General features: G+C 36.0%; 1 protein-coding gene across 10 annotated transcripts in view; it reads left to right on the top strand.

Moving 5' to 3' along the window:
• cac (calcium voltage-gated channel subunit cacophony) overlaps positions 1 to 26,856 on the top strand; it is a 198,426-nt gene that overhangs the window by 168,213 nt on the left and 3,357 nt on the right. For 2 of the 10 annotated variants that reach the window (XR_016324164.1, XR_016324163.1), the window contains exons 10-40: positions 12 to 115; positions 752 to 867; positions 971 to 1,030; positions 1,815 to 1,916; positions 2,258 to 2,275; positions 2,926 to 3,123; positions 3,660 to 3,874; positions 4,341 to 4,553; positions 5,360 to 5,533; positions 5,792 to 5,848; positions 6,048 to 6,137; positions 6,817 to 6,923; positions 7,763 to 7,885; positions 8,719 to 8,898; positions 9,899 to 10,165; positions 11,023 to 11,166; positions 11,935 to 12,136; positions 12,728 to 12,892; positions 15,127 to 15,237; positions 16,079 to 16,162; positions 16,333 to 16,374; positions 17,011 to 17,193; positions 17,925 to 18,016; positions 18,723 to 18,876; positions 19,641 to 19,768; positions 19,862 to 20,064; positions 20,703 to 20,914; positions 21,472 to 21,507; positions 24,676 to 24,788; positions 24,875 to 24,921; positions 25,111 to 25,265. Coding sequence is in view for 5 of the 10 variants with exons in the window: in XM_089732765.1 (XP_089588891.1) it covers positions 12 to 115; positions 752 to 867; positions 971 to 1,030; positions 1,815 to 1,916; positions 2,258 to 2,275; positions 2,926 to 3,123; positions 3,660 to 3,874; positions 4,341 to 4,553; positions 5,360 to 5,533; positions 5,792 to 5,848; positions 6,048 to 6,137; positions 6,817 to 6,923; positions 7,763 to 7,885; positions 8,719 to 8,898; positions 9,899 to 10,165; positions 11,023 to 11,166; positions 11,935 to 12,136; positions 12,728 to 12,892; positions 15,127 to 15,237; positions 16,079 to 16,162; positions 16,333 to 16,374; positions 17,011 to 17,193; positions 17,925 to 18,016; positions 18,723 to 18,876; positions 19,641 to 19,768; positions 19,862 to 20,064; positions 20,703 to 20,914; positions 21,472 to 21,507; positions 23,193 to 23,347; positions 23,632 to 23,644; positions 24,676 to 24,788; positions 25,111 to 25,265; positions 26,508 to 26,588 (4,297 nt within the window). In the remaining 5 variants the exon portion in view is untranslated. Of the gene's footprint in view, positions 1 to 11; positions 116 to 751; positions 868 to 970; positions 1,031 to 1,814; positions 1,917 to 2,257; positions 2,276 to 2,925; positions 3,124 to 3,659; positions 3,875 to 4,340; positions 4,554 to 5,359; positions 5,534 to 5,791; positions 5,849 to 6,047; positions 6,138 to 6,816; positions 6,924 to 7,762; positions 7,886 to 8,718; positions 8,899 to 9,898; positions 10,166 to 11,022; positions 11,167 to 11,934; positions 12,137 to 12,727; positions 12,893 to 14,208; positions 14,320 to 15,126; positions 15,238 to 16,078; positions 16,163 to 16,332; positions 16,375 to 17,010; positions 17,194 to 17,924; positions 18,017 to 18,722; positions 18,877 to 19,640; positions 19,769 to 19,861; positions 20,065 to 20,702; positions 20,915 to 21,471; positions 21,508 to 23,192; positions 23,348 to 23,631; positions 24,347 to 24,675; positions 24,789 to 24,874; positions 24,922 to 25,110; positions 25,266 to 26,507; positions 26,589 to 26,856 lie in introns of those variants that run through there. The other 8 variants (XM_089732765.1, XR_016324165.1, XM_089732761.1 and 5 more) reach the window with 8 other exon arrangements.

The raw sequence follows: 26,856 nt of genomic DNA, 5'->3' as shown, positions 1-26,856 counted from the left end.
TTTTGTTTCAGACAAACGACGCGCTGGGTTGTGCGTTCAACTGGATTTACTTTGTGCCTCTAATAGTATTGGGTTCATTCTTTATGCTCAATTTAGTTCTTGGTGTCCTTAGCGGGTAAGTCATTATAGTTCTATTTACAAAAAAAACAGTGATTTATTTAAATTACCCTAGTTTGGTTTTCATTGATTTAATCAATGTTTTCTTCATTTCCTAACTTTTTTCATTTCTTTTTATTTAACTAACAAAAAAATCTTGTTTTTATATGGCTATATATAATTTTAAAATTATGTTACGTTTTTTTTTTTTAAATCTTGTTATCCGCATGGATAGGGAGTTTTCCAACGAGCGAGGTCGTGTCGAGAGGCGGGCTCAATTCGTTAAGGAAAGAGCTCGTCAACTGTTCAACCGTGACTTCACTGCTTATCTTAACTGGATTACTGAAGCAGGTTCAACCAACCACACAATATAATGCTCAAATAAAAAAAAAAGCCTCATCTGTTGCGTCTATTTCATCGACAGTCCAAACACGACTGAAAGAGACAAAACATAGTGTATCCTAAGATTCGTTACGTCATTGAAGAGTGGTGTGAAAGCTAATTTATAAAAAAAGTTAAATAAGAACATGTATTGCTCACATCATTGCATTTTGTAGAACTCAAAGACAGTCTTTTTGTTTGTAAACGCTAATTTTCAGTCGGTATGTAGGAATGCTAAGTCTGCTAGAAACCATTTGTAACGCTATTGTTGCAGTGAATTTGCTAAAGAAAGAGAGAAAGTCGAAAACAGACAAGAATTTCTTAAGCTACGAAGGCAGCAACAACTTGAGAAAGAGCTCAACGGTTACGTTGAGTGGATATGTAAAGCTGGTGAGTTTTAGCAGTTGAATGATACGTAGATATTCATATTGTTTTCTAGTGATTGTTTTATTTTTATTATAATTTGAAATAAAAATGTTATTACCTTTTATAGAGGAAGTTATATTAGCGGAAGAAAGAACAACAGAAGAAGAAAGAATGCATATAATAGAAGGTGAGTACGTTGATGCTTATTTGTAATCACATAAAACTAGCTTGTGGTTGGTTCTCTCAAGTGGTTATCAAAACTCATGTGGACCACAGTATAAAACTCACTATGTAGCATGATACATTAGATCGAAAATTTGATTGTGTTGCATAATGGCTATCCAACCTCGGAATGGGAATATCTACAATTCACAGTTGGATATATACCCATCATCATCAATTAAAACTTTTAAAACACGAAATGCTTAGAATAGCCCTGAAATTGAATGGCTAGGCTAAATAGTAATTCTGGTTTCTGATGAAGGTGTGTGTGTGTGTGTGACCGAGGGATTTTTCCTATTAAAATATGTATTTGAAATATTTTTTCAAACAGTACAACATTTTATTTTCATCATCTTCACATCGGTTGTAAAATTTACATAGGTTCCTGATCTCCTTATAGGACTTGCCTATATATAAAATTTAAAGTAATCAAATTCGAGCCTTAGTCAATAAAACACCCAGTGTAGTCGTACCTAGCGATGCAACTACCTACGATGGTGTTCAAGTCCTTTAGAAATACACGCTTAATACGTACTTACAATTATTTATAGTATTAAAAATCTAAGCCACAAAAAATATTCTTTGCGAAATTACTGCAGATAGAACGTCTTTTAAATGATCTCATGTCTCAAGAAGGATGACAACATTCATATTGTGGTGATATGTAAATATATCTTCCTTGAACTTGTCCACCGATTGATGCAATAAGTTAAAAAATAATCATGCTTAATAGTTATTTGGCATTCTAGCACGGAGAAGAGCAGCTGCCAAAAAGAAATTAAAAAATTTAGGGAAAAGTAAAAGCACTGACACAGAGGAAGAAGAACAAGACGAGGAATGCGGGGACGACGGTCAGTAGCTATTCATTTATATGTTACAAATCTATCGTGCGACCCAATACTTCTCTATAATTCAAACCACTATTCTGTTTGCTTTTATGATAATTTTACAAGTTTAGTTTACGCATGCATTTGCTGTTAAGATTTAATGTGTGTATCCATTTTCGTATTTTAAAAGTTAATAATAATCAAATGTTTTGTTCGTCGTATCATTAGTTATATCAACATTAAATGTAGATAAAACTTACATGTGAATGTTGCATGTTCTATTTGTTTTTACGAGAATTATCTTCTTAAGGCATTAAATTCACTTTTGTTACTTCGTACTCTATTTGTGTGTTGGTTGTTTACAGTTCCAAAGAAAAAGCAAGGTATGGGATCAAACGTGGTTCTGGTAGAATATTCCTTTAAATCTTCTTTGTAGTAAAATAGATTAGACTTAGCTTTAGGCTAGCGAATTTCTTTTCGAACCTTCTTTGGACGTCTATACGTAAAATGCATCATGAATTCGAAACCTTATTGTACATATTATTAAAGTTTACTTTCACAACGTAGAGGCGTGTTTCTTCTAACCTTGTTTCCAAACTGTCTTGTCTTTTCCCTTGTCTTCTTGGCTTTATCTTAGAGTTCACGAAAAAAATTGTCTTAACGTTACCGTACAACGTGACGTGTTCTAATTGTGCAGAACCGAACTGTCCCAAAAGAGTTCTGAGATTTATGTGCGAGGGAGATCGTATTTCGGCTCCGATTGAATTTTATTACGAAAATGACATCCAATTTGAACGGCTTATGGATCGTTATGACCAAATCCGTACTAGAGATTTATGGAACATTTGGACCACAGCGTAGTAATGTTACACTAAACAAATTAGCTAGATGTAAAATATTTAGTGGAATGAACCTAATCTCTAGTGAGAGCAGTTGATTAAACAATTAACTGGAAACTACTATTTCAGTTGATTGTCCAATCAACGAATTTTTTGAATTTTGAATAATAAAAATTTCTTTCTTAATGCAACAGGTTTTCTGAAAGGAAAATCGAGGTCGCCTGGCAAATGCGCAGATTTCTGGCGTGCTGAGAAGAGGTTTCGGTTTTGGATTAGGCATACGGTGAAAACCCAGTGGTTTTATTGGTCGGTCATCGTATTGGTGCTCTTCAACACGATATGTGTCGCCGTCGAGCACTATAATCAGCCTGAATGGCTTACTTCATTTTTATGTGAGTTAATACCATTCATTTTTACTGGTGGTAGGAGGACCTCTTGTGAGTCCGCGCGGGTAGGTACCACCACCCCGCCTATTTGTGCCTTGAAGCAGTAATGCGTTTCGGTTTGAAGGGCGGGGCAGCCGTTGTAACTATACTTGAGACCTTAGAACTTATATCTCAAGGTGGGTGGCGCATTTACGTTGTAGATTCTATGGGCTCCAGTAACCACTTAACATCAGGTGGACTGTGAGCTCATCCACCCATCTAAGCAATAATTAATGCCATTAATTCTTAACTTCATAATTATCGCAATTTGTTGTTATTAAGTAATTGCCCCCATACTAAACATAAATTGGCGAAAAATTATATAGTATTACAAAAAATTGGGCATCGATCCTATATAATATTTATACTATAATTTTAATAAAATTAAGCTATAGTTATAGTTAGTAAATTTATATCTTAAGCTCTAAAGAATTCAAAAAATATTAACAAAGAAGTCCTAAAGCCCTTAGTGACGTTTATTAACAAATTATTTGTCTTTTCAGATTATGCAGAGTATGTATTTCTTGGTTTGTTTATGATGGAAATGATAGTTAAAATGTACGCACTGGGTCCACGAATTTACTTCGAATCTTCTTTCAACCGTTTCGACTGCGTTGTCATTTCCGGCTCAATCTTCGAGGTTGTGTGGTCGGAAGTGAAGGGCGGTTCCTTTGGTCTTTCTGTCTTGAGAGCTCTAAGACTGCTGAGGATATTCAAGGTAATTATTAACATATTAATAAAGAAATTAGCTAAGATTCTTTTTTCTTTAATTGTCCTTGTAGGCAGATGATGAGTGGTTACCGCCGCCCATGGACTTCAGCAATGCCAGGGGCAGAGCTAAGCCGCTGCCTACCGCAAAACTAGAAAAGAAGCACTAAAATACTGAAAATTTAGTTAATGCATAGCATCTGTGGTGCAAGCCGCCTGGTTTATCAATAAGCTATGATATATGTAGATGGTGCGGAGTGGCTTTTTTTTCTAACACATATCTAGCATGTGTTCAAAAATGACTGAAGCGATGATGAAATGACATTGCTTTACATAAGTGCGGCCTTTTTTAAGGCTACACATAAACATATAACAGCATATATCTGCCGCAAAACATTTGTGATCTACTTCCACTCTAAAGACTACCAGAACTAATTGAACAATGCTTTGAGTTACATCAAAACTATTTTTTGCAGGTCACAAAGTATTGGTCATCATTAAGGAACCTGGTGATATCTCTACTGAACTCAATGAGGTCTATCATTTCGTTGCTGTTCCTGCTGTTCTTGTTCATTCTTATCTTCGCTCTACTCGGCATGCAGCTCTTCGGAGGACAGTTCAACTTCGAGGAGGGCACGCCGGCGACCAACTTCAACACCTTTCCTATTGCGTTGCTCACTGTCTTCCAGGTACTTACCCAATAACAAGCAATTAGTAGTAGATACAATATTAATAATTGTAATAAGGCACATAATCATCATTATCCTGCCCTTCCCAGCCTGCCCAGTCACCTGGGGTCGGCGCAACATGTTTTCTCCTTCCATACTCTTCTATCATATACCATTTCTTCGCTCACTCCCTTCTTACCAATACCGTCTTTCACGCAATCAATCGATTTCTTCTTAGGTCTATGTCTTCCTCTATGTCCTTCCACATTCATAGTTAACATTCTCTTACCAACCTCATTTTCATTTCGTCTCATTACATCACATAATAAGGCACATAATATCACCAAATTTATTAATTTTTCGTAGTAAAAAAAACATAATAGCTCCCTTTGAGTCAATTTCAGTTTCATTTGCATATATTCTTTTTTGTCTGCTTTTTCCGAGCATTCAATTTTTTTCTTTTTTTATTGTTTAGAATCGAACTTGCGGTCCACCTGATGTTAAGTAGTTACCGAAGCCCATAGTCATATCTACGTGAATACCGCCACCCAAATTAAGACACGGGGTTTAATCCTTGTATATATTGTAAAAAGGCTGTCTCAGGAATAGGCAAGGTGGTACTTAGGTAGGTGATACCTACCCGTGCGGATAAGACGCCTCACCTAGTTTGAAGACAACAATGATCGCTAGCTAATTAAGACAAAATAATGTGTCTAAAGGTTTAACCACATTCTTGTTTAGAAGATGTGACAACTGTTCAAAATGCGAAAAACAAATAATAAAAACAACAAAACAACGAATTGTTAAAGGGTTACATTTTTGTGTAGATTCTCACAGGTGAAGATTGGAACGAGGTTATGTATCACGGCATCCAATCTCAAGGAGGTATTCAGAAGGGCATGCTGTACTCATTGTACTTTGTCGTTCTGGTCTTATTCGGCAACTACACATTGCTGAACGTGTTCCTTGCCATCGCTGTCGACAACTTGGCTAATGCCCAGGTGTGTATCTTACCGTCCGTTTCAGCAGCATTCGTTGGTTGACCTCCAAATTAGATTGACCTATTTAAAGTATTGAAGTGTATCGTTCTTTAGGTTTATCGAATGATGAATGAATTTCGATTAGGATGTCAACGAACGCAAAATCCTTTACATGTTGTACTATATGACGAGGAAGCTAATTGTTCTATTTGTGTGAACGTAAATGCTGATCTGTAAAATTCCGCTTTCCGTGTAAATGTTGCAATTGTGATATTTCAGGAACTGACAGCCGCTGAAGAGGAACAAGTCGAGGAAGACAAAGAGAAGCAGCAACAAGTAAGTAATTGCTTCTTTAAAATAAAAATAAAAACACGAAGACGATCACGGCAGTTCGCTATCTACCAATGCTTTCGAGTTCTGTAGATTCACTATCTCAATGTCATAGCATGATCCACTTCTTCACGAGCGTCTTTACAAATTCCGTGATTGGATATATCCGAAATTTCATATGCGAAAATCTGTTCCGACTAATTAGGAATTGGAGAAAGAGATGGGTGCGTTACACGCGTTGGACGGGACTCCACCTGGAGTTGACTTAAGTCCGTCGTCGCCGGCGAGTAGGAAGGTAAACCAAGCGATGGTGGCTGAGCTATGCTTGATCGTGTGCTATCAATTTGATGACTTAAAATATTGTTGATATTCCATATAGACTTCTTCTTTATCGGTGCTTACTATGAGGCTTTTTGTCACAGCATGGCTAGATAAGCATGGTAGACCAAATCGTTTATCTCTTGAATTAAACTATCTTGTAATCAACACAACACAAAAGGCAATATTAACAATATTTTAAATAGATCATCATCAACGGGTCGATGTCGCTTCTGTGGGCTAAATTGTAACAATAGGTATTTTATAAAATTCTTGTCGTTTATACCAAAATGGTTAATATAAAATAAAAATCATATTCATGTTGTCTGGGATGTTTCACGTCAGTAAAATGCTGTTTTGGTTTAAGCATTAACATTTTCATAGCATACTACGAGTAGTTCGTATTCCCCATAACATTGTAGAAAACATTGTTTAGCTGATTTGAACCTTAATAAATATGCCTTAACATCACAGCTATTACCACGATGAAATCAAAACATTCACGATCAAAAATTTCTCAGTAGTGCTGCGCTCACATTTGAATTTAATAACTGATTCAACTCTTACTTACAGAGATTTTATGATGTATTTTTTTTGATTTCAAAATACATTTATTCAGATAGCAATAAATTATCATTAATACGAAAACTTTACAGAATAAAAAGAAAGAAGAGGCCAAAAAAGATGAAGATGAAGAGATACCAGACGGACCAAAACCAATGCTGCCATATTCGTCCATGTTTATTTTATCACCTACTAATCCGTGAGTTACTAAGATGTCTAGAGCAGGCAATATTAGGAAAATTGTATTTATTAAAGTAGATGGGCTGACGAACTTACCCACCTGTCATTAAGTGGCTACCTTCAGACGTGGAGTCGAAGTCCCAGATGCATTATAGACACATGACTGACTTCGCGCGAAAATGTCATTAGGAATATATTCTAGCACCAGTAGTTATACGATTTCATATTTTTTGTGAGATTGTATTTTATCACGTTATAAACGTATTTTATTCTGCTACTGTGGAAGACGATCGTCGGCTGCGCTAAATAAGCTAAATAACTCTACGGTGTTTGAGCACCGGCATAGTTGTATCGCTCGATACAAAAACACCGGGCGTCTTATCCTTTAGGCCACGACGATTTCTTGATAAAGTTAAGTCTTTATCGGAGTCCACAGGTAAATCATTTCACCTCGGAATTGCCGTCACTAACCTTGACAAGTGATGTCGAAGTGTCAATTATAATAAGAACTCTATCTACCTGGCTAAAAAACTATTTCGCCACAAAAATAGTTTGAGGCTACTTGACCAGGGCATACTAATACTACTGGTTTACTTTTGGTACTACTACTACATTTACAAAATTTACTTTTAGGTTATTAAACTACCTTACATTTTGATTTAATAAATTTATAAAGTAGTTCAGAAAATTAAATTACCTCCGGAATAATCGGTCTTTACCGGTGAATGTTTTGGAGTATTGAATAAAAAAAAATTAAAAATTACAAAAATTATTCAACTTGTATTTTACAACTGATATTTTATTCATTCGTTTTAATTTTGTGTATAAGAACGACGATCAATATTTTTCTTGTTTCAGAATAAGGAGAGGCGCACACTGGGTTGTAAATTTAAGATATTTTGATTTTTTTATCATGGTAGTTATATGTATGAGCTCTGCAGCTTTAGCAGCCGAAGATCCCGTACGCGAAAAAAGCAAATGGTTAGTTCTGTTCTTACATTAATTTCTTTAAATCTATCCGAAATTATGAATATGTGAATAATATCAAGATACGTGTAAATAACCATTCCCATTAATCATCTTTAATAGAAACGTCTTCATCAATCCTAAGCTCTAGCAAACATTACTACATTCTTGTTTTTACTTGCGAATCCAAGGATTTTTTGCTGATAGGTCGAAACGCGTATCTATTTTCATCTTATGCTAAGCTGTAGTGACTAACAAAAGAACTCAGCAAACAAGAGAGTTCTTAACAATAGTCTACGGAACCTTTGGTTTTGTTGATGTCTAAAAGCAAAGGTCTCTACAGTGTCATGTGGACCTTAGGATATATTCAAAGACAAAACAAAAAATGTGTCTAATTGTGCAGAATGGAATAAAACTTTTGAATTAAATTTTCAATCATTTCAAGTGTTGCGTTGGAAAACGTACCTACTTAATGTAGGTTACTTGACTCATATTCACGACATCAACAATGACCGTAATATCATGTGTAGTTTCTAGTAGAAGGGCGTCTTATGAGCCTGCATGAATAGGTACGACCACCTTGACTATTTCTGCCGCGAAGCAATAATGCGTTCTGTTTTGAAGGGTGGGTCGTCGTTGTGCTACAGAACTGAGGCTTACAATTCATGTCTCAAAGTGGGTGGCGGCATTAACGTTGTTGATGTCTATGGGCTCCGGTGCCTATTTGACATTGCGAGGGCCGTGAAATCGTTGGCTCATCGAAGTATTAAAAAAAGAAAAAAAATATGTATGTAAAGTTCACTGATCGAACACGGCCACTAACATCCACGTATATCTATATTCCTTAGGAACGAAATATTAAATTACTTCGATTACGCGTTCACGGGCGTTTTCACTGTGGAGATGCTGCTGAAGATCATCGATCTCGGCATCCTGTTCCACCCGGGCGCCTACCTCCGCGACCTCTGGAACATCATGGACGCCGCCGTCGTGATCTGCGCCCTCGTCAGCTTTGGCTTCGAGATCGGGTATGATGAATTCTTTCATTGCGAAGACATTTTAGTCAGCACTGTTTTTAAGACAGTGTTGCCAATTCAAGAAATAATTCACAGAGTTAACTAACATTTTTTTTACTTTCTACTAACATCTTTAACATTTCTTTGATTACACTGACCTTTTTGCCAAAACCTCTAGATCAAATTCAAATCCCGCAGGCTAGTACCATTTTTTTTAAGAAAATACGTTCTAACTCATGTGGACGAATAACTTCCATGGTGAAGCAATAATGTTGTGTAGTAAAAATCAAACAAAAATATAATATGGAACATACTATACAATTGAGACGTATGTATATATTTTAAGCCTCAAATGAGTGGAATCATTCAAGTTTTTTACTGGTGGTAGGACTTGTGTGTCCGCGCGGATAGGTACCACCTCTCTGCCTATTTCTGCCGTGAAGCAGTAATGTGTTTCGCTTTGAAGGGTGGGGCACCGTTGTAACTTTACTGAAACCTTAGAACTTATATCTCAAGGTGGGTGGCGCATTTACGTTGTAGATGTCTATGGGCTCCAGCAACCACTTAGCACCAGGTGGGATGTGAGCTCGTCCACCCATCTAAGCAATTAAAAAAAATCAGTGATGTCTATGGGTTATGGTAACCATATGAGACCAGGTGTACCGTGAGTTCGTTCACTCATCTATACAAGAAAAAGAGATGTACCTGATTGCGAAATTGAATTTCTGACTATATCGTCATATCATCAGCCTATGGCGGGCCTGTCCAATTGCACACCATTGAGCATTCCAATTTATACCTATATAAAATTCAAAGGAAAAGAGGACGTGGGTAGGCCTGCCATAAGATGTACCGACAACCTGTTGAGGTTCGCGGGGATCCGCTGGATTCAAGCATCGCAGGACGGGTCTTTGTGGCGAGGCTTGCGGGAGGCTTATGTTTAGCGGTGGACGTCTGTGGTCTGATAGAATAGAATAAAATAGATAATTAATACCTTATCGTTTTGTTCCAGGGGCGTTAAAAGTGGCGCGGGTCAGAATCTGTCGACGATAAAGTCGTTGAGAGTGTTACGTGTGTTAAGACCGTTGAAAACTATAAAACGTGTTCCAAAACTAAAAGCAGTGTTCGACTGTGTCGTGAACTCTTTGAAGAACGTCATTAACATTCTCATTGTGTACATATTGTTTCAATTCATATTCGCCGTAATCGCGGTGCAACTTTTTAATGGTAAATTTTTTTTCTGCTCGGATATCAGTAAGAATACGAAGACAGACTGCCAGTGAGTATTAATTGCCATTAACTACACATAAATATAAAAAAAAAAATGTACTCATCTTTTTTTGTTAGCATAAAGTTTTTTCGTTTCAATTTATAGATAACACAAATATGTATATATGTTTTCATTGAGAATTGTAAGATTTTATGGTTTTTGAAAAAAATTGATGATAAGCTTCGTTTATTTTTTGTAAATAACATAATTTTGTAATTAATAGTTTTTTATGAAAGTTTATTTGTGGAATAGCATTGTGGGTTCCTAATGGTAAGTACCAGTTACCAACAATTTGCTCACCTCTGCCGAGGAACATGTGAAAGCCGGTGCAGAACCCAATTGAAGATGCTTCATGAACAAAACGGAAGGCGGCATTTATGTTGTGCCGTTTGAAGCTCCAATTACCATTTAATAATAAGTGGGATATTCTTCTAAACCATCAAAATATTTTTTGCTTTCAAACATTTAGCGATAGTTACAACTAAGCCTGGTTAGATTTCACTAATAAACATACAATTGTCATAACTTCATATCTTAGAATATAATTATCCACTTCTCTATTATCTATATCATATATCTATATCACTATTCCTCTGGGTTTCGTGAAAGGTGACTAAAAGAGCCATTGGGTTCTAACAAATAACTTTCTCTAAATGTTATTACTATGCTAGTAGGATCGCATTTCATAGTGCGTATTAAGAGCACGAGTAGGGACCACAATCCTGCCTATTCCTGCCACTAATTTACTCGTCCCATACAATTGAGCCTTCGACTTTATATCTCAAGGTGGGAGGCGGCATATAACTTACGAGGTAAATGTTGGTTCATCTATTCAGAGCAGTAATAACGAGGAGTTTTAATTCCAGAGGGTCGTACTTCGTGTACGAGTCGAACAGCTTACTGCCGCGCATCCACAGGCGGACGTGGACGACGCAGTCCTTCCACTACGACAACGTCGCCTCCGCCATGCTGACGTTGTTCGCTGTACAGACGGGCGAAGGATGGCCACAGTACGTAACCTCGACTATCATCATCATCATCATCATCATCATCTCAGCCTGTCTATTATTCACTGCTGAACATATGTCTGTCCAACTGATGTCCAGTGCGGCCGGTCCATTGCCACCTGCATCCAACGTGACCCAGCAATTTTCACCAGGCCGTCGGTTCATCTGGTAGGTGGCGGTCCCACACTGCGTTTGCCAGTACGTGGTCTCCACTCGAGGATCTTTCTGCCACATCGGCCGTCCGATCTTCGCGCTATGTGACCTGTCCACTGCCACTTCAGCTTGCTAATCCTACGGGCTATGTACAGCAGCAACTTTAGTTCTTCTACGGATCACCTCATTTAAATTTAACCTCAACTAAATCAATGGAATCTAAATTAATCGAATACACTTATCTATCTATATATCTATCTATATATATATATAAAAATGAATTGCTGTTCGTTAGTCTCGTTAAAATTCGAGAGCGGCTGGACCGATTTGGCTAATTTTGGTCTTGAATTATTTGTGCAAGTCCAGAGAAACAAAGAGTCTATGTGTGTGTGTCAAATACATGGTAGTGTGTGTAATGTTTTCTTTATTGATTTAACGTATTTTTATGCATAATTTTTTTTTAATATTAGGATTCTGCACTTCTTCTCTATATTCTCTAAAGTGTGATAAATTTCATACTAATCCGTCCGCGCAATCTTCGTAAAAAGGGATACAAAGTTTTTGCTTCACGTATTAATATATAGATGACATTTTTCTGAATTTAATCGTCTTTCGCAGAGTACTACAGAACTCGATGGCCGCAACGTACGAAGAAAGGGGACCCATACAAAATTTTCGCATAGAAATGTCCATATTTTATATAGTTTACTTCGTGGTGTTTCCGTTCTTCTTCGTTAACATATTCGTAGCTCTGATTATTATAACGTTTCAAGAGCAGGGCGAAGCGGAATTGCAAGACGGCGAAATCGATAAGAATCAGGTAAGCGATTTAAATCTGTTTTGTTATCTATACTCAAATATCTATCATTATAATTGAATTAATTACTCGGAAGATTTTTTTACTGGCGGTAGGACCTCTTGTGAGTCCGCGCGGGTAGGTACCACCACCCTGCCTATTTCTGCCGCGAAGCACTAATGCGTTTATGTTTGTAGGGCGGGGAAGCCGTTGTAGCTATACTGAGACCTTAGAACAGATATCTCAAGGTGGTTGGCGCATTTACGTCGTAGACATCTACGACGTAAATGGGCTCCAGTAACCACTTAACACCAGGTGGGCTGTGAGCTCATCCACCCATCTATGCAATAATAGAAAAACTTATTCGACTTATAGACAACAGACTACTGGAGCCCATAGACATAACCTTGAGAGATAAAGTCGAACTGTTGTTCTGCACTTAAAATCGGAACCCATGACTGCTTCACGGCAGAAATGGACACAATTATGGTACTTACCAGTTCGGACGTATAATACGCTCTACCACAAATGACTATCTACCTACAACGACCCAGCCTTGTTACAATTTGAGCAAATGTTTATTAAAAACGTGATAATATTATCTGTTGTCTCCAGAAATCATGTATAGACTTCACGATAGAAGCGAGACCTCTCGAAAGGTACATGCCAAGTAAAAGAGCGAGTTTTAAGTACAAAGTTTGGAGAATAGTCGTTTCCACGCCCTTCGAGTATCTCATCATGACCCTCATTGTCCTCAATACGTTATTGCTCATGATGAAGGTATGTATATGTCGTGGCTTCTGTATTTTAGATTTAAGCGTAATTATAACAACGATAAAATATTGAAATCTCTCTAAAAAGATAATTAAAGCACTTTATAATGTGAAAAGTAGAAGACCAAAGATAAAGTAGTTGCTGAAAAAAATTAGCCGACTCACGAGGCACGTACGAACATGAAATAGACTAGCGTGTTAACCCTGACCCACAGAAACCAGCACAAACACTTGAAACGTATATATATAAGATTGCCGCCTAACGTGTTGGCTAAAGCGATAATTGTTGTACATGTCTATAGTATGTGTTGGCACTTAATATTATAATAATGTATTTACACTGAATATATCAAAGTACGGGAACCGCCCCAGAAACATTAAATACGAGGACATACACACTGACACAGACACACATACACACATTCACAATTTTATGTACAAACTTGAATGTAGCCACCGCATTCCGTGTCGGTACACTGCATCGGAATGCGCCCTCGGACAACTACTGAGCCAATCCCGACATTCAAGGTGTATCGCTAACGTTATATTTTTCGTTAATCCTGTGTGGTTTTTGTTCAGTAATCCTTGTGAGTCCTTGCTTGCTGTTCATTTCATATAATGTATGTTGTATAAGTGTTTACTGCACGGAATATTCTTTCGGCACATTTATGGCATATGTTACACGACGAGCCGTGATCGTAAAGCACATCTCCGGTTAGGAACTAAGATGTGGCATGGGCCATATGTGTTGTACGTGTTGCATGATGTGGTTCAAACTATATGTCTAAATTTATTTATGTGGAGGTTATGCATGCTTGGTGGAATGGCCTACTGCCAGGCGATATAAATGGTGGCTATCAGCTGCTTCATTGTGATTGGGAACTATTCAAAATTATAATCACCAAAACATGATTCGATTCGATTGTATTATTGAAAATCTAAAATGAAGTCTGATCAATTCTTCTATCTCTTTAAATTCCCATTCGTTTAGAAGCGAACTTATATTCAAGATACATGACGATTAGACGTCGATTTAATCAAGCTTTCACTTACCATTGTGTCCCTGTCAGTGCTCTTATGTTAACTCCGTTCCCCATAGAGTACATTCCTCGCAAATTCCTAACAACTTAATCAGTTTATTTATATACGTATGTACATGCTGTAAATTCAACTAACGATAGATCACTCAAACCTACATTAAAGTCCTAACAAGTTTTCTCGAGTACCGAATACCCACATCACAATACCTATTTAAAGTAACAAATGTATTTTCATTGCCTTGGGTTTGTCAATTACTCCCGGCACTTGATTACCAAACGGCAGTACTATCATCAAAATGACGACTACGCGGATTTCCTCAAGTATTCGAATATGGGGTTTACTGGAATGTTTTCCGTGGAAACGGTGTTGAAAATCATCGCTTACGGTGTGAAAGTAAGTACACTAACACAGTTGAAACTGATACATAGGCTATCAACAGAAACAGATACGATACATACAAATGTACTCTTTCTGTTCGTTTATTTAATATTGTGTTTTTGTCTATTTACATGACTGAATGGGAATATTACGAAACAAGTATTTTTAATCCCTTCCTAATTACCACCCGACTCTACTATCTCTCTGAACATTTTATAAGAGTATTTATTTGCACTGTCGAGCATGGCTTTGTCTACTGCAGCATGCTGCACGTTCTATTGTGCACGTGTTTTTTTTTCAACGCTGCTGGCAAATGTTTCCTGCTGAATTAAGGTAAGCGGTAATGAGTGCTTCGATCAAAAGTTTTCTGGACCGTGACGTTGTAAAGGTATGTAAAGATTCTTCTTTTTTTTTATATTTTAACTTTCTAAGCTTACGGAATGAAATACGTGTTCGGCTTTTACACTGGCTCTGCATGAACGGCATGCGTGGATGTGCACCACAGACCACTGAAACACAATGACACGCTCACAGAACGACACCGATACGAATAAATCGGGGAAAAGACACTCACAAAACTGCGACACTCACGTTCAAGCCATGGAATATAATATTATTATATTGTGATTTGAATTTTTAAAGCCAAATGCTAGAAGACGATACAGAATACCGATTTCGATGTTCGAGATTTTACATTCTGAAATCGCAAATCAACGAAAAAATGATATGAAATGTGCGGATCGGTTTAGCATTTGGCCGTGATTGATTTTTACATATTTTATTTATATTAAATTTAAAAAGAACATTGGTATTTTGTGGTAGTTTCACGAGGCTCCACCACTACTCATGGACTCGTTAACATTCATGAATCTGGTCTTTACGATCTTCTTCCTTCTCGAGACTGTACTGAAGCTGATCGCCTTCGGTTGTACGGTAAGAATAAGACACAGATTTACTTTTATTTTATTTTGTTTTTATATTTTACAAAACACGGTTTGTTGTTTTTGTTTTAAGGTAATTCGTCGCCGAACCGTGCGCGTTTCATTTTGATAAATTTATCAGAGAGCAAATATTTTGACATCACCATCATCATCTTAATTTTCATTAAATATTCCGGAGATGCTTTAACTAACGAATGTCGTGTACATACAATCTCGAAGCTGTTTCGATCTACCACATGAATATTTGCTCGTAACATAGTCGTTATGATTTTTTAGATTAGCGTTCAATATTCAATACTGACTTGAATATTTACATGCATAGAAGTCGTTTTTATAGAGAGTTTGCGATCCGCTTATTTTAAACCACAGGAATCAAATAAAAGATTTTGTTTTATAATTAATATTTTAGGTGACGTCGAAATCATTTTTGAATTTATCGTTTATTAATTTTATAGAGAGACTCCTAGCTCCTGTCCTGTATCATTTTATTCCCCAGAATTCAATAATACATGTGCGAAATTATGGCCAAGATAGAAAGTGTACATTTGTATTTGAGAATTTTCAATCGATTTCCTAATTTAACCTAAATTATATTTTGATAAATTTTCAAAAAGCCACTCATTAGGTATGTAAGGCTCTCTTAATAATAATTTTGGAATAAAGTGGAAAATATTATATAATTTATGTACTCATTTTAATTTATCGATTACTTTAAATTTCAAAGAAATTCAAATATGTTGTTACTTAATATCAAATCTGAAAAATTTACTTGAACTTAAATTTTATTTTAATGAACTTAATGCAGATTTATTAAGACGTTTTTGTGTTTCCAGAATTTTTTCAAAGACCCGTGGAATACTTTTGACTTCATCACGGTCATTGGAAGTATTATTGACGCCTTAATTATGGAGTTTGGCGTAAGTATGCCTTTTTTAATTACGAGTGTACTTTAAACAGCTCTACATCAAGTCTCTGATATTGCACTATACACGTGTTCTGATTTTAAGAGCTTCAATGTTTAAATTATTTTTTATATTTTTGTAAGTTTATTCGAATTAAAGTGAAGATAAAAATATCCTGATTACAGACTGACCTTGCTGAAAATTGCGCTGACCTATCGTGTCAGCAGGTAACGAAACAAATCCAATAGCTAATGACGTTTAGATATATTTGCCAGATTGTATACTGATTTAGACAGTGTGTTAAATAATTTGATTGTTAATTAACATCAAAATATGTAGTGCTAGATTATTTTAGAAAACCATAACTTTTACGATATCTAGTGATTTTTGTAGCTCAATGTACGATCCGAATACTGTAGGGGTTTTTAATATTTCTAGTCGTAAACGTTAAATATTATGTGGTGATTTATTAGAATATTTATATGTAAATAACTCTGCTAGATGCCATTCGTTCGTCATAATATCCAAATAGTTCTAAAGTTACCTAGTATGTACAATAAAGTAGTCGATAACTTTACTAAATGAATGTTTTATTTTATTACAAATTACATTGCTGTTTTAGAACTTTTAATCGATCTAATTTATAGTTTGGAATACTTCTTTGTAACTAATAGTTTTTTTTTAAATAGTTTGCGTGGAAAGCAGTCCATCATCTTAACCGATTTGAATATTTATATATATATTATTCTGTAGTCGTATGTGCCGACCCCACCTAGTGGGATAAGGTGGAGAAAAAGAAGATTCTTTAGTCTTGTGTATCGTTTGTTTGGTAGTATTTGTATATTAGGGGATTGCGTTTTTAGGAGAACACTTTCAACGTCGGCTTCCTTCGCTTGTTTCGGGCCGCTCGACTGATCAAGCTGCTCAGACAGGGTTACACCATCCGGATACTTCTCTGGACGTTCGTGCAGAGTTTCAAAGCCTTACCCTACGTGTGCCTTCTCATCGCGATGCTGTTTTTCATTTACGCCATCATCGGAATGCAGGTGCGTACTTTTGTATGCAATATTTTGTCACAAGCGTAACCAGTAACTGTAGTGGCCAAGGGCTCAAAGGTATATGCTGGGTCGAGAAAATATTAAATACGACAATGGTTGCTAGAAATTTACCGGAGTTGATTAAGAGAAAATATATTATAAAGTATTATTTAAAAATAGCAAATAGAATCTTAAATAGAAACAAGTGAAAGCAAACTATGATAGCAATATATAGTAAGTATAAATTGTACATCATAAAAATTATATTAGATAGTTAGACTAATTGTGTTAGCATAAGAAATATAACCGGAAAAAAGACCATTATGTAAAAATTGAAACGATTTATAAAAATAGATGTATAAGCTTTAGGATTGTAAGACTGTACGCAAAAATTGAGTAAAAACTCCCGATCCATAGCCCTTACATTAGGTAAAAATAAAAATAAATAAATAAATTCAAACGTAATATTAAGAGCCATGTCAACGACATGGGAAATAATTGTGAAGGCAAAATTAGAGGTTTTAGCTGGTAGGAGTCCAGCACTACCTGAACCTTCCATTCTCGGGTGTCCATGATGGATTTTCCCTACTGTTTTGCCTGTATTTAAAAAAAAAAAGGTATATGCTGTAAGCGTTGTGTGTGATTATAACTAATGTTAATGAAAATGTTACTCGCAATGTTGATTATGGCAAACAATAGAATTAAGACCAGTTTTAATTAAACTGCGCTTTTTCTTTCAGGTGTTTGGAAATATAGAATTAACGCCCGAGCAAGACATAAATAGGCATAATAACTTTCAGAGCTTTATTCAAGCCCTGATGCTTCTGTTCAGGTAATCAGTCAAAGAATATTTGTGTGAATAGATAATTAAAATGGTTCTTGATGGGTTTTGGATTGATCGACAGACGACTTGTCAGCTCGCTCATCTCTTTTCTGTAAAATGGCTCTCTGTTCCTTCAAAACGGAATGCCTGAGGGCTTAACAGCGGAAATAGGCAAGATGGTGGTACCGGTGCGACCTCATGATACGCCCAATATTATAATCGTTCGAGCTAATTGATCAAAACCTTTGTCAATGTTACTTAATAAAAAAAAGACGTGTGGTATCGTGGGACACCGAATAGAAACGAAGTTCCTTATTATAAAAATATTAATTTTAAGTTCTATTCGAGGTATAGAGAAAATAAAACTGGAGGTTTCGCAACAACCCACGGTCATTCGGTAACGTGTAAACTTATTGTGGTACACTTCATTCACGGCTGTTTGCATAAGAGTTAGTGTATTGCGCAAACGAACGCTCTGAGATCGTGGTCAATGATAAAAAAATATGTTATTTTTTGTACATTATTACAAAGTTAAGTCGTACACTGTGTGCATTACTAATTTGTACGTTGTTACAAAGTTAAGTCGTACACTGTGCATTAGTACAAATCTTACGTTACGGACGTTTTTTCCCGGTTAGGGTACCCCTCCGCATCGTCCCTTAAGCAACTTCGTTCCAATAAAAAGCATTTAATGACATTGATCTATGGTTTTCAGGTGTGCCACAGGTGAATCGTGGCCTAATATAATGTTAGCGTGCCTCAAACCAGCCAAATGTGACGGGCGCGCTGGCAAACCGCCACACGAAGCTTGCGGAAGCACCCTCGCTTATGCATACTTTGTATCGTTCATTTTCTTTTGTTCATTTCTCGTAAGTACGATTTCATTTTGGTTATTACTCATGAGCGCATTATGCCTTATATTTATTTAAAAAAAAAAACAATCATTTACTGAGATGGGGGAAGACAAGCTCACAGCACACCTGGTGTTAAGTGGTTACTGGAGCCCATAGACATCTACAACGTAAATGCGCCACCCACCTTACGATATAAGTTCTAAGATCTCAATATAGTTAAAACGGCTGCCCCACTCTTCAAACCGACACGCATTACTGCTTCACGGCAGAAATAGGTGCGGACTCACAAGAGGTCCTACCACCAGTAAAACCTAGAAGGGCAATAAAAAAAGAACCCTTCTGATTTTATAAATTTTATCTATTTATCTTTAGAATGGTGAAGGAACACTACATATCTGCTTAGTGCTGTTTATTTGCATAATTATCATTTATCATTTCCATACTGTTGATTTCTTATGTGTATCTAAGTATATTAGTATGTATCACATGCAATTATGTATATAAATCAGTTATATATTTCATATTATATGTAAACGGTATATATCTGTTTATTGTATGTATATATTTTCTATAATAATGTATTGTCTATAGTACTCCACAACACACCTGCTATATTTTTACATTTTCCAGAATTACTGTAAATTAAACAGTCGTCTGAAAGAGATCGCTTTTGGCGATAAGACCGCCTATTGTACAAATGTATCTGCATTTGACTGTTTTTTTTAATGTAAATTGTGTTTTGGTGTGCAATAAAGTGTATTCTCTCTTCCCATTGACAGATGTTGAATTTGTTCGTCGCCGTAATTATGGATAACTTTGATTATCTAACGAGAGACTCGTCGATTCTCGGCGCCCATCATCTAGACGAATTCGTCAGGATATGGGCCGAGTACGATCCAAACGCAACGTAAGTTACTATTTCATTTTGTACTACTCGTTTTTTTATTTTTATTGTTTGCGTTTTAAAACAGGCGTAACGTGTCTGATTGGTGAATTTCAGAGGGAAAATTCATTACACAGAAATGTATGATATGTTAAAAAACATGGATCCCCCGTTGGGGTTTGGAAACAAATGCCCGAACAGACTTGCGTATAAGAAGCTAATTAGAATGAATATGCCACTAGACGAAGAAGGAAAAGTTAACTTCACCACAACACTGTTTGCCTTAATAAGAGAAAATTTAAATATCAAGATGAGATCTGGTGAGTATTGTTCTATGGATTAGCATGCGAAAGAGTAATATACATTTTTTACTTCTCCACACACATCTTCACTTTCCCATTTCTAGGATTAGTAGGATAAACCCCACTTTGGTGGCGGTTAGTGCGATGGTAAATTTTTGACGTCGGTACTTCGATTTTTTTTATTGCTTAGGTTGGTGGACGAGCTCACGGCCCACCTGATGTTGAGTGGTTACCGGAGCTCATAGACATCTACAACGCAAATGCCGCCACCTACCTTAAGATATGAGTTCTAAGGTCTCAATATAGTTACAACAGCTGCCCGAGCCGTCCAACCGAAATGCATTGCTGCTTCAAGGCAGAAATGGGCAGGGTGGTGGTACCCACCTCACAAGACATCCTACCACCAGTAATTACGCAAAGTAAAAATTTTCGGGTTTCATTTTTATTACACAATACTATTCCTTCACCATGGAAGTCAATATTGACCATTTATTAAGTACGCATTTCATTAGAAAAGTTGGTACCCGCCTGCGGAATTCGACCACCGATGCATCGGTAGATACGAATGCACCGGACGTCATACCCTTTAGGCCACGACTACTTCAAATAACTATTATTAGAGACTTATTATACTATTTAATATATATTTTTACTAGCTGAAGAAATGGATCAGGCAGACGAAGAACTCAGAGAAACAATAACCCACATATGGCCATTACAATCGAAGAAGATGCTCGACTTGCTGGTGCCTCGAAATGATGTCCTCAACCAAGGAAAACTAACAGTTGGAAAGATCTATGCTGGCCTTTTGATTTTAGAGAGCTGGAGATCAACTAGATTTGGCCAGACAGAACCACGGGGTGACCAGGTAGGTCGTGACAAGCAATCCACATTCGTAGCCCTGTGAATCATTTTCACTAAAAGTAATATTAGGTAAAAAGATGTTTAAATACCTACCGAGTAATCTCAATTCACTTTGTGTATTAATTCACTCACAAGAGATGAAGCCAGAGTTTATCCCAACGTCTGATGACGTACCTATTTTAAATGTAAAAAATATTTGTAATTTTGAGCCAAATGTAACCATTACGTGGGTAGGTAAAAGTATTTTTTTTTTGTTATTCAGTAGTTTGTTGATGGTCCCCTATAAACCCCCACTTTAGATCGTTCGAGGTAATAATATACGTAGTTGAATAGATATTTTGTGTTGTCTAACTGTGATGTATTATTGTTTACGACTAAACTCTATGCAATAACATAGTTAAGTATTTGTTCACCTCTTTCCTTGGTACGGTTTGGGCGTTGTTCGTAATAAGACAGATTACCGTAATTTGTATTAAAAAAAAAAATAGTTACAACATTAACAAGTCACTGTAGCTGAAATCGACTCCGACGAGTCGCCTACATTGGTGGTTTACTTTTCAGGCATACAACGAGAATAGCCCTACGGCGATTCAGCCGGTAGTATTAAAATATTTTACTGAACGAAACATTAAATACATTTTTCTTGCACTATTTCTAGATTATCCTTTATTTTATTTGGTCTATGAATTTTTTTCTCGCATCTTGTCTAAACGTTGATTCACTTCTAATGCAAATCTAAGAAACATGGGCTATGGCATATTTGAAGATTTACTAAATTTCAAATGTTTGTTTATGAATTAATGGACTCAATAAAAATAGTTTTAGATATTGGGTGTGATCAGATTTTTTTAGTACTAGTGAATAGTGGAGCACTTTAAAATAATAGTTTTAAAGAAATATTATATGCGTTAGATGCGCATTTTTGCCTGACAAGTGTCCGGACGGAGCTTTGTAAACCACAATATATAGTGACCTGTCCTATAGTTGCAAAATTTAAAGTAGACGGGTGTCTATGCTGAACAGTAGTTTAGTGACGTAGAAATAAACGTCATTTCTTAATACATTAAATCGCTCGCTATAAGGGTCTATAGTACTTGAGTTCTCTTCTGTTATATGGAAAATCCTGCAACAATATTTCTTAATTGCATATGTATATAAAGCTAGAACAAACAGCAGTTAATATGTTAAAAAAAATTAATTGCTTAAAATTTTCGGAATAGAAAAACATTATTTTAAATCACTAAACACACGAAATTAAAATTATAAAGCTTTTTAAAATGTGTGATAATGTAAAGCAAGTAATATATTTTTTTGTTATAAATCACTCATTAGATTTATCCACAGTAAAAAGACAACTATTACACTAAACTGTGATACGTTTTATTCAAAAATTTGTCTATGTATGTATTATATACCCTTCCATAGTAAAATTGTGAACACTAAATAGGTGAAAGTGATGGACGGAGATTGTATTATAGACTCTTATCATATCTTAACTAGATTTTGATGTGGAAACTATGCATTATGTTCTTTGTTTTACAGGAATTTTAATAATAATATTATGTGCATGACGGTTAATATGATAATAATAACCTTTTAATTCTTCGCTTAATCGATTTGAAAATTTCATAATTCGATTACATTTTGGCTCAGTTACTACATTTTTTTAGAAGCCTATTATTATGATGAAACCATGCTTGTTCGTTGCGCTCTCGCCCTTATAAAATTTCATATAAATTAAAAATAAATAATCTGTTTCTAACTAACAAAGCGACGCATGCTAAACAATAAGAATACAAAAAAAAACCTTTTTTAAAAGAATATATGTACTTATGCCTCTGGCTTCAATATTTACTGCACATTATTTGAGAGCACATTTATTTAATAACCATGCTTTGTAATTTGCAGCTCTTTATCCTAATTTGAACTACATTTCGGCATATCCTACATAACTGAAACTCAGGTCTATACACACATACAACAAACTACTATATCAAAACTTATTGGTTTTATATTTCATACAAAATTTTCGGTCTAGTTGCAATATTCTGCTTACCTAACTCATGTGTCCATTGTACAACCGTTGGACTTCTGTTCTATCCTCAAATACATTTACACTATTCTCCATCGACTGTATGGAAGGAACTCCAGCGTGGACACGATCTTTTGCGCAAACTCATGTAGGCTTTAGAAGCTAGTTGGGTCCGAGGAAGCTTAACTGAGTGTGACATGAGCATGCGCAAGTTTAGTATTTGGGGTGTGAAATGGGGTGCGTGGTGCAGAAGGCGACCTTGTTTAACTGCCTGCTGAATGTGGCCGCGGGCCTCGGGCCTGGTTCCCGGGCCGGCTCGCTCAGCCACGAAGGACCCGCAACCGAAGGACACCCAGACCACACATTAGCGAACCTCGCAAGGCGCAATACAAGAAAATCTTTCAAGTAAGTTTCAATTACATTAAATTACATTATTAAACTAACAAAAAAGTCAAAACAAGTTGATACCGTCGCTTATGGATGTAAGTAGCCCCAAAGGTCCCGAGGCCAAGTCGCTGCTTACCGCTTACTCGATTTATTGTTTATTTAGAACTTATTCATTTGAATTAAGGACCTTTTTATTTTAATAAAAATAGTGACCGCCTCAAATCTCTATTTTAAAAAATCTTATTAACACAATTTCTAACCAGTACTAACATCGTGGTCATCATGAACTTTCTTTGTTTCAGGAACAATAAAAAGGTGAATACCAACTCAAAAATGATGAAAAAATTTGATCCAATCGTAACTGTTGTATATCTAATCAGTGAAATCCTCTAGTTATTGTCTAGTGCAATCGATGTACCTACCAATATCATGGACAAACCCAAATTTATTGTATTTGTTTTAAAAAACCCCTAAAAAAACTATTGGCAAATAACTTTAAACATACATTTGTGATGTTGGTTGTTTATTTGGTCTGTAAATGTGTTCGCTAAATGAGTGTTTCCTCTAGAAGAAGTGTTTCCTACTACATCGATGCATTTTCTTGTGTCATAGATAGTCGGTGTTGTATTAAAATGTATGTTAAGAGCTTTCTTTGGGTGTTTACTGTCTAAGTTACTGTAATAATAAAACTTTGGTTTAAATTTTAGAAATGTATGAACAGTCTCGTCTTACTTATAACGTGTTATAATTAGGGCCTTAGGCTCGATATAGTGATCGGATCGTGTTGTGTTGTTAACGTCCAAAGTATTAATTATCATGAACGTTTTTAAAGTTTACAGATGGTTGTTGATGTTTAGGTAAAAAAATTCAGTATTAGAATTTAAAATCTCACTTTTAGACATTCTAATCTTTTATCTCGAGATTATAGGGAATGTTTGTATCTTACGTTGTCTTTGAATAACTTTTCCTGATTATTTAGTTTTTATAGTATCTTTCTCTATCAGTACACTGACATAACATTAATAGACATAACAGTCATATTATGAGAACATTACACTAGAACATGTTCGTATTATTTCATTGTTTCTAAGATGCATGATAATTCAAACTGCAACACGCATGTTAAAAGGTAGTTTGTTAGAATTGTACATTTAAATTGATGGTAAGTAAAACTTATGGTATTGCACGATGGCACATAGCATGTTACGCAACTGGGGCACTCAATCGTGTGCATGATTATACTGTAACAAATTTTGTAAGTATGGGACAGCGAAACCTAATATCTGGTGTAGATTTCAACAATCAAATTTAAAAAATATATATTTTAGTATGTAATCGAATTTTAGGTTTTGGAACTCCCAGGATCACACCACGCGTCAATGGAATCATTAGATGAAGGAAGGCTACAAGCCCCGCAGACTTACCAGAACGGACACCACGGAAGATCGTCCAGCTTAAGGTACGAATCAGCCTGACTTAAGGCGAAAAAATTATCACTCTTGTAATCTTTCATTTATTATTTAGTTTGTGTTATTTATTTTATAGTGACATCGAAGAAGAGAATGATCTCAAAGTTGTCGTAGTGACAAATGGTATGTTCACTGCACGTGGTCTACGTAAACTAACCGAAAGTTTTATCACACGTCTTGCTAACGATGATTCTTATGATAATCTTCAACGAAATAACCTTAAATGTAGCATGCTACTTCAAATGCATGACGTATTAAATTATTTTGAATAGCTTTTGTTTCTCTGTAATAAAACCTATTTGGTTTGTATAGACGCACGCCAAGTCCAAGAAGAAGAGGGCATTACGGAGGTTATCATCACGACATTGGCTTCTCAGACACCGTTAGCAACGTCGTCGAGATAGTCAAGCATGAGCACCAGAGACACGGGCGAGCGCATCGAGCACCTCATCACTACTACCCACATGGTAGGGAAATCCCCTTCGACGTTTTCCATTATTTAAATTAAGAATATAATTCATATCTTTTAAATTCAACGAAAAGTCCCCTAATTAATCTGCTGATAAAGTTTCACGACATTTTCTTAGCTCACTTAGTTTTTATTAGGATTTAATTATTAGAATCAGCAGATTTGCGAACTTTTCCCATGGCTTAGTGCTAATTTTCATTAACAAAATCTATAATATATAAACTATATTATACCTACGAGACACCTTAGTTATAGCCTATTCTCCAGCTAAACGCCTTTACTTCGATTTTATTTTCATTCCTGTAGTATTTATTCCTTCATCATGGATTTTTACCTTCAACAAAACCAACTGTCTTCGATAGCTTGTTCTGTAAATTAAAACAGTTTTGCAAACATTTTTTCTCATAAAGGTACTCTGAAAGTTTTGTGTGGAGATTGGAAGATTAGCTTTAAAGTAGTTTGGTAGACTCATGTTTTGTAGACGTAGAAACTTAGAAAAGTTTCAGCGAATCACTTATGCTCGAGCATTCTTCAGATCAAATATAATTAGATTATAAAAACCTAGTTCTTAATTGAAATATTTAATATACTTAGCTAGTTCTATGTAGTAATTTTTATCTACTTCACGATTGCTCAGTTTTTCTGCTAATAAATCAATCACGATACTGACTATTTGAGTATTAGTTGCAAATAGCAAACCATTTGAAATATAAACAAACAGTGATTTTAATTGAAATAAGTACATTACATGATTAAATCGGAATAATGTAAGCCTAATTTGCCTGCTGCATGCACGGTGCCCACTCAATCCACCCTTGTTCGCACCAAGAACAGCTTTGCTCATGGGCCTTTAATTTATTACCAAGAGGTGCTTGGTGCATGCCCTTCAAACGTCACTTATCATGCAGCATGCAAATGCTTAACTGTACTATCTTGAAAAATTTTTGTTAAACATGAGAAATCTCATCCACGACATTATTATAAAACCATCCATTCAAATCAGACAGTCACAATTGTTAATCTACATGATTATACCTCTATATTGAACACACAACAAATAACAGATTCCATATAAATCTTCTACTTAAGACTGCCATCGTATTAGTGTCTAAAACACATTTATTACCACGATAGACAGACATCCAAAACTTTTAGAGTCACCTTTGTGAGTAAGGAAATAAATTCGTTAGTCCCACGGGTAAACGTGGTGGAAGGTACATGAAGGTATTCCTGACAACAGGGAAGGAGTGCAGGGCGCCGCACCCCACGACCAGCCTGAGCCAGCCCTCGCGATCGCCCAGCCCGCCACATCACACCTACGGTGAGATCCACTCGCCACCCACACTGGAACCTACATTAAGCTGCTTTCAGACTACGCTATAACATAGTATATAGCTCATAGTACAACAATATCGCACACAATACATTGTTATGGACACGTTCACACTGTACTTTACAGCTGTACTGGCTAAGTATAGGCTGCTATACTATACGGCACTATAGTATAACGTAGTCTGAGAGCAACTTCACACTAACATTCATTACACATTACTAATCAAATTCTCATACCTATAGACGACAAAATACGA

Source organism: Bombyx mandarina, chromosome 15 (genome assembly GCF_030267445.1).
Source record: "Bombyx mandarina strain Sakado chromosome 15, ASM3026744v2".
Taxonomy (NCBI): Eukaryota; Metazoa; Arthropoda; class Insecta; order Lepidoptera; family Bombycidae; genus Bombyx; species Bombyx mandarina.
The sequence above is the reverse complement of the archived record's forward strand: the minus strand, read 5'-3'. Positions and strand labels throughout refer to the sequence as shown.